At 54.8% G+C, this 12747-nt stretch overlaps 1 protein-coding gene across 1 annotated transcript in view; it reads right to left on the reverse strand.

Moving 5' to 3' along the window:
- LOC131215883 (ecdysone-induced protein 74EF-like) overlaps nucleotides 1-10910 on the reverse strand; it is a 38527-nt gene extending 27617 nt beyond the window's left edge. The window contains exon 1 of the mRNA XM_058210278.1: nucleotides 9761-10910. Within this exon, the coding sequence (XP_058066261.1) occupies nucleotides 9761-10910 (1150 nt within the window). The remainder of the gene's footprint in view (nucleotides 1-9760) is intronic.
- Between the last annotated feature and the right edge of the window lie 1837 nt (nucleotides 10911-12747).

The raw sequence follows: 12747 nt of genomic DNA on the forward strand, positions 1-12747 counted from the left end.
GCTAATGAAAACACATCGCTCATCAAGCGTCGCGTTGCGTCATATCCACCACCGGTCGCGTAATCGCCGCCGATGCTGGGCCGTTCGGTGGGTGGTTCGGTGGGTGGTGGGCCCTATCTTCACACGACCACAGATTCGCGCGCCATCGTGTGTGTGGGGCGCTGTCTGTCTGGCCCCCGGGGGGGTTGGCCGTTGAAGTACGCATTCGTACGGATCTTGAGATCGTCGCAAAAGGTTAAAAGTGCGATTGGTCGTGATATTTAAAACGAAATCAGGGAGGCAGGGAGATGAAAGAGGAGCACCCCGGGGGGGTGGGTTGATAAGGGCCTGATAAGGGCAACGGTTGGTGGCGCCCGTTTGTAATGGTAATTTTCAAGGTCACCGTCAAGAGATGCACCCCCAAAAACCGGGGGGCATGTCAGTGCCCACACCCCGCAGAATTGGACCCCCCTCGGGGAGCTGCTCACTCCCGTAGCATAATAATGCAGCGATAATTGATTGCCGTGGCCACGTCTCACTTTCGCTTTTGTGAGCAGGTGAAAAAGTGAAACCCCAAAAGAGACCCCGGAGCGCCACCGGGGTTCATCGGTTAACCCACACAGCCAAAGTGGGGTACACGATCATGCTGTGCGCCGTGTGATCATTGACCCAGAAAGTGGGTCGGCGAAAACCACTCGCTACGAGGACTTCCCCGTTTTCGGGGAACTCTTACTCTCTATTGTCACACATTTGTTTGGCGCTCGAAATAATGCGGTAATTTGGGGCGCTGCGGTGTGGAGCAGTAATTGGGCCTGGGCCCGGTGTGTGACATAACATCAGGCGCCGGAACACCGGTGAAGATTGTACATCATCAACACTTTCGGACGTCGGTTTTTTGAAGTTCGGACGCCATCCGTTTGAAGTTCGAGGGGTCTAAAAACGCGAAAAACACATAATTTTCACCAATAAAAAGTGAGTCGCCGCTTGTGTCCTGAACGTCAGATGATGAAATAAACGTCCGCTCCGTCCGATCGTTTGGTCCCCTCCGCGGTCATCCGTTCCCGGGGTTTAAAATGCGAGAAAAACGCCGCGGAAAATTATGTAACGGCCGAGCCGAGGTTTGTGGCCGCGTTTTTCCGGCTTGTGACTCACGCACGAACGCACGCACGCGGGCGGACAGATTCATGCCTCGCGTTCATCACACGGGTCACCTGTTTCTCCTCTCCATAGGGGCTGTGTATGTGTGCCGGTGGCCAACCAACGGTCGGGGTGCTAAAAACGCTGCCCCGAATTGAGGTAAACGTTTCGCAGAATCACTACGGAGCGCTTCCGTGAGGCTGACCAATTGGCGGTGACAATTGTGGCCCACATTTCTCTCTCTCTCTATCGAGCGGTTCCAGTACCCTAAAAAACCGGCAACGGGTTAACCACTCGAAACCCAACTCACCGGTAGTTGAAGTTTGTGTTTTGGGGTTGCTACTCTCGCGGTTAATGCTTACGTTCTCTCTCTCTCTCTCTCTCTTTCGAAACCACCTCCGGATTGTCACGGAGAGCACCGCCAAAAAATAAAAAGGTAAATTATGCAACGGCCACGCATCGGCCCTCCTTGCTACCGTCGTTTCTTCCGAGCGCGCCCGCCTCGTAGGTCAGAGTGGAAAATTGTTTTCCACCTCTTACCTCGACCCCAACCGAGCGGCACGTGTTCCGGAACCGCGCTGGGATTAAGTATTTGGGAAGTTGTAAATTTTTAACAATTATCGAGCTGTTTTCGGTGCCACCGCCGTTGCCGTTCGGAAAGGATGGATGGATGGATCGGATGGGACTGTTGTTTAAAGGACTTTAAACTAAAACCGTAGCATGTTGGCTGGGAATCATTTTGGAATCATTTCCCTTGATTAACACTCCGTTACTGTATAGCGCTGCAAAATGCGGTACGAGCTTGGATCTTCGATCGATAAAACCCAGACACCTTCGTGCTGTGGGGCTTTCCTGGCCATCCCATCCACTCCCGCGTCATCGTTGAAACGTCTTGCTCGAAACTTCCCAGCAGCCTGAGTCGACGGAACAGCTGTGAGCGAGCGCGGTACGAACCACGTGCCCTCGGGAATTACAAGTCCACCAACGAAACCGCCGGCGGCCATTGGCCACTGGAAGTCGAAAAGATGAATAGGTAAAAACGAAGCAGAAGAAGAAAACCAGACCGGACGACACTGCCCGCCCGCCCTACCGCCGCCCAGGCAACGTCAACCGGTTCCGACGGCGACGCCGGACGGGAGTTGCGACAGTTTGAATGAATGATGCAAATTTCCGGCTCGATCCGGCGCTCTGCTCGTTGATTATTCGTGGTGGTCGTGTTGGTGGTCGCCCCCCGCAATGGCCACCGTCTCGTGATTAAAAAAAGCGGATGGGGGCGAGTGACACATAAAAGCCGAATGCTGCGCTTTTGCGCACGACAGATTTCCATCATTCAACGAAAACTTTGCGCAACCCACCGCACGACGACGACGACGACGGATGGTTAAGCATCTTCTGGAAAGCTCGCCGGTGTCGGGAAAAAAGATCGGTGATCGGTGCGGTTGGTGATCAGTGGGGAGGGGAGGGTTTCCCCCACTGATTGGAGGCCGCCCCGAACGTCGAAACTCACATCGCTTGGCGCTCGGGCGATACCGGATCCGGCTGTCCGAAAGCGGGCGCGTTGCGTCAAACCGGGAAATTTACGCTCGGTAGGGCTTACATAAACTTATGTCTTTTATGCGGCGCGCTTTGCGTAGGTTTCTCGCGGCCCATCGGCGGCCAGAGCCAAAAATGGGGCCCACGATGGTGACGCTAATTTCCTTGTCGGCGCTATTAATCTCTTGCGGCCGGCGAGGAATTCTAAACGAATCAATGTCCCCAGAGGGTAACGTTTGCCATCATAATTACTTGCATCGATTCTCGCGTAGCTCGCGCAGGGGAAAGCCGAAAAAAGTTTTACGACGTTCCGGTGCGCCGATCGGAAGAAAAGTCGTAAAATCGAACGAACGGATATGCAGGGCTGAAGTGGGTCGTAAAACTGCATCGGAAGCGCCCCTTTGCAGCGGGATCGGAAGATGTCAACGCCGGTCGCTTGTGTCTGTTTGTAGTTTCGAGTTCGTGCAAAACATTGGCGGCCCAAAAAAGCAAGACGTTCCCCGTTCGACCGGAACAATGGTTCGATCGGATCATCAAGAATGCATTTTATATTGCAGGAGCCTAGCTGGGCAATAAAATGGTGCACGATTTATGGCTGCAGTTTTAAGACGCTCGTGGCAAGGTCAAGAGAGGATTGCCGTCGCGCGGCATTCGCCCGAGAATGAGTCCTGTCTTTATGAGCGTAAACGCACTTGTACGGCGTTTGGTGTGAAAAAACAAACACGGTGTTTGAACCCGGCCCCGGAGGATCGTAAAATGTCGCTCGAACAAGCCATAAACCGGAACCGAGGGCTAACGGAAATTTGAAATTTTGCGCCCGATTGACACTCCCAATCATGAGTGGCTGGCCGGAATAAAGTCAACCCTGCCAATGTCACAATAACTTTGCCCGACACTCTAAGCAGCATAATAACCGTTACATGAAAATCATTCACCATTTTCGGGGGAAGTTAATATTTATGATCCAACGCTGAGTCTGAGCGAAAAGTTGGGCCACGTTCTGTCAAACTCCCAGTGCTTAATGGACATCCGTTGGCCGAAAAGTTTCGCAACTTTCGCACACCAGAAAACTCCCAAATCCTTGTTGGGCCCGGCCGATGTTTATGGAAACGGATGCGTATCGCGGCTGGTAACTCTCTCGCTCGCAGGGGGATCTCACAGAGGATCCGCTCGTCGGGGAGTAGATAAATCGATCGAAGTCTAGAGGCTCGGCTAGTTCGCCTAAAGTTTTCGACCCCGTTTGTCTGGTAGGCCAGCGTGGCTTGATTTAACAAAGATTTATGTACCAGCTACCAGGAACCGGGAGCCAAAAAGAAGAACCTGCCTCCGATGACACACCGGTTTTTTTTTCACACAGCCACCAAAACACACCAAATTATGTCACAAATTGAGCGAGGCACGTGGGAGCAATAAGAAGAGTGCTCGCCCCCACCAGACAACTGGCCAAACAAGTCCCGGGAAATCCGTGGCCCCAATTTTTGGTTTGAAATTCGCCAAAGGAAAAAAAGGCAAAAGCGGAACAAAAAAGGTTTCCCCCGGTTGGCGGAGAGTCCTCCGAGAGTTGTGGCAGTTGTGCAAATGGCGCAAATTTTCGCGGCCCCCAGGGGAAGCACTGAAGTGGGTCAATCGCAAAATATTTACTCTCCACACGGAACGGAACGTAGAACACTGGCGGCTGGAGGTAGAATTTGGGAAGAAGTGTGATCATCTGATGACTCCACCGTGAGCGACTTCTTCGCCTAATATGGCCTTCTGACCACCAACGTCACCCTCTAAGACGGCAGCGATGGCGGCATATTAACACCTCAAACGGTGGCTCGGTGCATCTGGCAAAAGTGCAGTCCGAATGCAGCGAGGTGCACTCTCTGGTCCACTGTTTACCGAAGCGGTTATTGCCATTTAGGACTCCGTCCGGTGGTCGGTGCGGTGTGTGCGTAATAATTGCAATGGTCCACCGGCCACTGCTGTCATCGCCGTTTGAAGTCACGCACTTCAACACAGCTGTGGTCCACTCGCCACAACACAAACACAGTGATCGTGCGGGTTTGTTTGTGTAAAAAGTTACAACAACCTTGTCCTGAATTGTTTTTATTAGCGCGAGCGCTAACGGCCGCGCGCTCTCGGCGGAATGTCTTATTGTATAATCGCGAAATGTGATGATGGAGTGCAAAGCCTGGCGGGCTCCGGCGTCATACGTCATCAGAAGGCTGCATGACGGCTGCATATCATGGGCCGATCGATCGGAGTGCATTCTCGGGAAGGGAAAGCTTCGACGCCTTATCCGCTATCAAGTCGTGATTTTATCTCGCACATCATTATCGAGAGCCTTATCAATTCCCCAGGTATGCAATATGCTTTGCTAGACAAATCAACTTAATAAATCGACTTCAAACCTCTAATTTAACGTCCCAAATTTAACATACTGATAAGCATTCCTCAGCGTTCCTATTCGAAGTCTAGCTTGTAGCTTTCGCCAACGTTCACCCCAAAACGGAGCTCCAACTTGCCGCTCAAATGCATGCGAAAAATAATAGAAACTGCAACTCGTGATGGAAGGGCTATTTGCCTATTGCATGGCGCCCTTCCCAACGACCAACACACACTGCTGACGGCCACCATTCCGGTGGGGTAACCTAATTGCAAAACAACACGTCCGAATGTTCCACGGGACGGCCACGGTCAGCCACGGTCAGCGGCGGTCGGACCTCCGAAAACCGCCGGCCAGGCACGTTTCGAATTATCTCGCGTACATTACGCGAGGTGCCTTGTGTGGGGCCCGGGGCATTCGAGAAGATAAAGTTGTTTTCGTCGCGATCCGCCTTTGATTAGGCTTGAAGGTGGTACCTCAATTCATTAGGTACCGGCTGATTGGCTGACTTTTTTTACTCAGAGACCCCCAGAGGCCTAAAGAACCGAGCAGTGCGGGCAGTGAACGCGAAACCGAAAGTGAGGAACCGAAACACGAGGAACCGTGTAAGGTAGGTCATGGTCAATGCCGACTGGTTCGGCGTTTTACATAACACTCCGTCTAGTTTTGTTGATTTACAAAATAAACTAAATAATTTAGTTGATAAAATTCCTAGGAAATGCGAATCTTAATTTGTCAGACCAGCGCACACGATCCTCTTGTCTCCGGCTGTATGTCCCCGGTTGGTCGAAAATGAAACCAACAAAACAGTTAACCTCAATTCCGACCGAGCGATGCGTAGAGCGAACCCCAACACCGAATTGTTTATTCACAATTCGCTCGTTTCGCTTCGCTATGAGTTACGATCGACGATGCGGCCACCGAGGACCTCGCGTTCGAATGAGGAAGGAACATATCTCTCAGCGAGACACGGTGCTAAGACACGGGGCGAATCAAGAATCTTAACGATGCCGCGGAACGGTAGATTAGCCGAACGAATTATGAAGTCACCGGGCCATATTTTTTTGTCTGGCTGGCCTCTTCCTAGAGGCTGTCCGTCGGGGTTGGGGCATATTTGGCTGGGCAGCCGTGCAGCAGCCGGTAAAGTGCAGCGAAGGAATATTGTTCGCCGGGCGTGCCAGCAAAAATGGTAAACAGAGCGGGCGGCCATTAGATAACGGTTTTAAAAATAGGCCCCAAAGTGAGGGTTCTTGTTTTACAGGGTTTTAACTTTCTCTTTTCCTGCCAGCCCGAAAGCAAAAACTGCATTCTCTTGGCTGAGGCCGAGGCCAAGCGCTACGCAGAACGAGTAACATAAATTGTTCCGAAAAGTTCATCATTTTTCGCGTGCCGCGAAAAGCCGGTTTCGCTGCTGTCGCAAGCGTCACAGCATCCATCACACAACAATGGACAACTCTCGGCTGACAACCCGGTGTCCCGGGGCCGCCACAGGCTTTGTGGCAACATTTAAGCTCAAATAAATCATTCAAAGTAAGGCCTCTGGTGTGTCTGCGAAATAAGCTCCGCCGACCTGCCAAACTCTCGGGCAAGCGTTTAATTTACTGTTTAGAAGTGTGTAATTTTTTGTGACGAATTTCATCTAAATTTTGTAAACAAATTTGGTTTAGGGGAAGCCTGCCTTCAGCTCTCAAGAGACCTCCCAGGCGAACCGAACGGAACAACAACAACCGGGTTTACATCACACTTTCTCCGCGCGTATCGCCTCTGGAATGCGCGTGCGGAAAGAGCAACAACAAGCTCAATACACAAAAAAAGAGCAACATTAATTATGTTTAACTAATCGGGACCCGGGGTGGTCAGCAACGGGACCGTAGGAAGCGGTCCGGACCACCGCACCGCACCACGCCGGCCGCAGCCGCCGCAGCCGATCTTCGCAATGAAAAAGACCTTGAACTTGAAACGACAGTACAATCGGTTTTTGTCGGTCCATGCCTTCCTGATGCTGCGCCACCCCTCCACCAACACCCCTCCGCACACCCCCTTCATCCCCTTCATCTTTCTCTTTCACTCACTTGCGCCCTGCGCATCGCTTTCTCGGGCCACGCCGTGCTTGATTTCACGCGTTGCAACCGGACGGCGGTCCATTATCATCATCGTCACCTCCCGCAAGCGCCTTTCTCCCCCCCCCCCCCCACACACACACATGCACGATCGCGGGATGGGTCTGTGTGCGTGGGTATGCAAATTGTTGAAACCCATACCAACGTGTGGATCGCGCGCGCAGAATCTCTGGACATTCTGGTTCTTCTGGTTCCGGGGAGTGACCGAGGGGATCAACAGGACACACGCACACACACACATATACTTGTGTCTTCCCGTTTCCCGACATATCGAAACCCGTTTAGCGCCCGATGCTGAGGCCGCCGACCGTCGTGGCAAGTGCCACAAACAGCACCCGGGAAACGGGAATATTAGACGTCCCCCCCGGCGGGGGGGGAGCTCCACTCCAAGACACATACATACGCAGGCGCAGGCAGGCGATCGTATCGCCAACGAGTGAGCGCGTGCGCAAGTCTGGAGTGCGCCCGCGCCGCGATGATCTTCCCGTGGTTCGCGCGAACTGTGATCCTCAACCCGCGCTGCGAGTGAGAAAGAGAAAAAGGGGAGAACACCCAGAAAGAGAGCGAGAGAGAGGAGAGAGAAAGAGACTGCACACGGAACTGCAGGCGAGCGAAAGTGACACGGAACGATGTATTCGCGTCGAAGATCGCGACTTCCTCTACTTTTGATCAACAGATGGCGCTTCGTCAGTGCCACCCGTTCGGGGGTTGTGTAATGGACCGCCGCCCTACCTCTCTCTCCCACAGCCACCCTCCCCCCGCGGGTTGGTAAACCCGTGTAGCTGTCAATTTGTTTATCGCCCAGCCCGCCCGCGGATCGTGGGTGTTGTCAGTCGGCGCGCCCACATACATTCACGACGATCACGACGACGACGATGATGATGACAGAGTGAGACGATGATCTTCTTTCTGGGACTCTTCTGGGACGCACCGGTGTGTGTTCCCGGGGTTTTAAACAACGCAAATGATTCTCTGGTGCTTCCGACCGGGGAGCACATCTGTTTATGGCGGAACCGTTGTGTGTGCGGAACGCGAGATGGTGTAATGCGAAATTCTTGTGCCAGGTTCAAGATTACGGCATCGGTTTGTCGATTACTTTTGTTATTTTCTGGACCGGACTTCGTTATAGACTTGAGTTCCTCGATCTCCTCCCTGGGCAGCCTCTTTTTTGGGCGACTGACGTATAAATGAAGTGTAATAAAACATTTGTCTTATCGCGATCGGCGGAGGATCGGAAAATGGGAGGCTCCGTGACACGCGACCGGCGGGCCCCGAAAAAGAAACGGAATATCGATTTCGGTAGCCCCACATAACCCAGGCCGCAAAAGGAAGTAGCCAGAGCTAGCTCGGTCGGGCCCAGGTCGAGAATGAAGACTAATGGCCCCGGCTCAGCTAAGGGGAGCCAGCCCCGAACGCGAACGCTATTTTGTGCCAATTTTTCGCCACTATCGATTTTCTGCTTCCATTTTGGCGCATTTCGGCGGGGGGGGAAAACTTTTGCCCACCGAGGACCCCAACTTCGGTCCCAGAGGTTGTTCCGAGGTCGGATTGGCGTCATTCCGAAGGACGTATACGCCGGCAGTAGGTCCACAAACAAGACTGTTGTCAAAGTTGGGGAATTTTGCGCTTAAATCGTCCCAGAATTGCCCAGCCAGAAACTGGTTCCTGGTTCGCGTGTGAGTCGTGGCCACGCAACACAACATCTTCCTCAATTGCTGGCGGCACTCCTTCGTCACACTCCCGCGGGTCTAGTCGTCCCACGACCAGACGTCGACCGAATTGACGTCAAACGAAGTGGCAAATCGTCGCGCTTGGATCTGCATCCGAGAGAGAGCCGGCGGTCCGGAAACTTGTTTCCCGAAAACATACGCCGAAGGTATTGGAATTGCAAGTAAAAATAAACATTAGGAGTCGAAGCGCGGTAGTTTGGTGTGCCGTGGAAACGTAGCTACCGTTTGGTCCAGAACTGTGAAATTTACACGAATTGGGCCCGGTGCGTGGTGACGAATCCAGCTGCCTGGCACTTCACAACCCGCCAACGGCCCGTTGCCTTCCGGCAATCCCAGGTTCCCAAGGCGCTCGCTGCTGGCGTGGAGTGTCGGGTCCAAGTTATGCAAAAGTAGCGCCGAAGTAGCGTTTGTGCAAAAAGAAACTCCAGACGCGACGAGTCGAGGAGAAACATGTCCCGGAACAACCCAGTGGCTGGCAACGGGTATTGTTGGGTCGACCAGAGGGGCAACGCACGCTCGCGGCTACGACACACTCCAGAAAATCTCGGTTCTGGAACTCAGACCTCCAGCTGCTTCGTGGTGCCTCTTGGGGGCCGTACACCTCCTTTCGATTCCTTAAACTTCGAGCAAGCAAGGGTTCCGCAGTCAATCCGATCGGTTCGGGGCGAGGGATTCTCTTTTGTCGATGACCCAATTCCCATCGAACGTATCGAACGTGATTGAAAAGCAAGGACCGCACGACGGAAGTTGCCACGGTACCGCCCTATTCTTCCCCGAGCCGCGAAGGACTCTTTGACGCTGCAGACCCCTGCCGGGGTTCGCTAGGGTTCCGCCGTCCCGTTTAAAAGTCCGAGAGTGTGGAGAATTTAAATGGAAAGTTCGGGGCCACTTACGGTAGCGTTTCATTAGACTCTTCTTGTAGGCGGCACTCTCGGTGCCACCGCGGGCATGGTGCTCCGCGTAGTCCGGGCCGGCCGAGTCGTCCGAGTCCTCGGTGACTGAGCCACTCCGAGGGCGCCGCTGGATCTTCATCGACAGGTCGAGCGGCGCGTCCAGATCTTCCTCCTCCTCGTCGTCCTCCAGGTCCTCCTCCAGTTCCTCTTCGTCCAGCTCTTCGTCCCCGTCGGCGCCCCGGTCTTCGGCCGGGTACCGCTTCGCGGCCAGCAACCGGAGCCGCTCGCAGTCGGTTGGGCCCGTGGTCCGGCGGATCACTTCCGTCGCCCGCCCACCGTGACTCCGTTCACTGTAGTCGGAGTCTTCGTGATCCGTTGGCCGACTCCGGGGACTGGCGGCCGAATCGCTGCCCGACGTCGTCCGCTTGTGGTGGTGGAGGTGAAGCCGCGCGTGAGGACTCCGGTACGGGGTGGAGTAGTCGGTCAGCTTGGGACGGGCGACCGTTCGGCCGTGATCCTCTTCGTCCTCGTCCGCCCCGGTGCTGTAATGGCGACGTCGGGGTTCCGGGGCGACGGGAAACTCTTCCCGGGACGGTTCCTGTTTGAGTTGCGACTCGCCACCGCTCAGCTCCCCGGTTACGGACGCCCGGCGGATGATGGAACTAGGGCGCTCTTCCTTGATGTACCGGATGACGTTGGCACGCTCGGGCTGAGGTGGGGCCGCTGGTGGTTCCTGCCTCGCAGGTGTTACCGAGCGGGACCGCGAACGTGATCTTGATCGCGAGGCGGCCCTCGTGGATTCCTCGGGACCTCGGGGACTTCTCGATCGCCGCCGTGTGGGAGTTTGGGGACTCCGGCGTTCCGGGGATTCCGAATCGGCCCGGTGCTGGCGGAGGTGTGCCGGATGGTGATGGTGGTGTACATGGCGCACGACCGTCATCCGGGGCTGTTTCGGAGTGTCTGGCCGAGGAGAAGCTCCGGCGCCCGGTGCTGGCTCCGCTACTTCCGGAGCTGGTGGTGGTGGAGGTGTTGGCGTTTCCGCCGGAACCGGGGGCGAAGGCGATGCGGCCGTGGGTGCACCGGCAGCCGCCGCCGTCGTTGCGCCGGCCACGAACGCATGGGATGGCGGTAGATGCTGTAGCATCATCATGGTTTGGGCCGCCCTTAAAACTTCACTCCCCTTAGTCCCAGGGGGGCCTGCGGGACACTAGACACTTTCGGGTCCGCTCTCGCTGGAGGGCTGTTCGCGCTGTTAAGTCTCACAGTCCTCCGTGTGGCTCCACATCCGTACAAAATATTCCAATCACAGCAAACAATGCACTCACTCACTCACTGAACGAAAAAAAAAAAAAACGCGGAACGAAGCTCGGAACTGATTCTGAGGCAAACAAATCAAAGTACGGCCCTTTTTGGGGCGGCGTTGGGTTGACCACCGAAACGGGCGTCGGTTATGCAACGACGCCACCATCCATCCCATCCATCCTCCTTCTCTCTCCGCTGGCGGCCCGATGACGCAGACTGGACGAGGCAGGCTGAGAGTCCTTCAGCAGCCAATCTGGTGCTCGGCGTTTGACTGTTAGTTTCGCGCACGTTACTTCGATCCGAGCGATTCTTGAAAGTTTGCACATCCATCAACAGCCATCATCACAGCGCACATACACTCAGAACAGGCACACATACATACGCTCTCTTACACGCCCGGGGCACGGCACGTGTTTGTGGCCGGGAACGGCCCAACAATTCATAAACATTCGGCAATTTGGCTAGGTAACAACAACGGAAAAAACAACGAAACCGCCAACGGGCTGTGTGTGTTTGGCTCACTGATCTCTCCTCTACATCTTCTCTGGTTCTGGGATGTCGGGTTTTTTACATTTTCCACGTTCGGCACCGCGAAGACTTCCTGACGGCCTGTGTTTTGGATGCACTTTTCATGCGTCATAAAATTGCACACCGTTTGCACTGTAACATTTTTCCACCCCTTGATTTCCCCTTTTTGCACTAATTTCCCCGCGAAGGCTGCGGCTGCTGAGGTAGCTGAGCTGAGAGTGTGTTTGGTTTACGCGTTCTATTTTGCGGCTCGCGAACTTTTCTCCAACATTCCTACGATTTTCCACCGGAATTTCCACCAGTACGCACCAGTTTCCGGTTGAGCCGACTTTTGAAACCCGCGTTTCCACGGCACCGAAACTCGTGTTCTGTTTCCTTCACAGTCACAGTCCGTCGGGAGGCCCCCAAAAAGGCGAAAGCGAAAGCGTCTCTCGGTCCGTGCCCGGCTCGGGAACCTATTTCCCGGTGCTAATTCCGGTAACGGTCGGGGTGATTGGCGTAGTGGGCGCGCGCTCGAAACGACTACGACGTACTGTGGCGCGACTACTAGCGGCGGCGGTGACAATCTCACAACCCGCAACCCGCGACGAACGACGTCCGCGACGACGGGGCGGAACGATAAAACAAAACGCGTACTTCACGCTCCGTTCTTGAATCGCGAATGACGAAAACGATACACAAGAAATGACAGCTCCGTGAGCAGACTGGTGCTCCGACCTTCCTCTACTTTTTGCGCCGTTCGTTCGCTCTCGCTCTCGCGCCGGCGCTCCGCTGAGTGCCACGGGGGCACTCACGCACACCACCGACCGAGCGCGAGAGAGAGAGCGCGACTCGGGCGAGTGCCGACCTTCCAGCAGCGTGAGCGAGCCGGCTCGACTCTCACTATCGTGAGTGTCCGGAAAGCGGAAAGCGAAACCGCATTTTCCAGGCTCCGGCTTCGCGAATGCACCGTCGGGCGATTCGGCTGTGAGTGCCGCGGCCGGCCGATTGTTGATTCGCCGGACCCGGTATTGTGCAATTCTGGCCGGGGCATGCGGCAGAGCGAGATAGAGCCACACCGCGCGAAGGTGGGTGCGTGAAATCGAAAGCGGCCACTCACGCGAGTGCACTTCGGGTGGCGCGCGAGAGAGAGAGAGAGAGAACGGGCACGATCGAAA

The sequence above is a fragment of the Anopheles bellator genome, chromosome 1 (assembly GCF_943735745.2).
Source record: "Anopheles bellator chromosome 1, idAnoBellAS_SP24_06.2, whole genome shotgun sequence".
NCBI lineage: Eukaryota > Metazoa > Arthropoda > Insecta > Diptera > Culicidae > Anopheles > Anopheles bellator.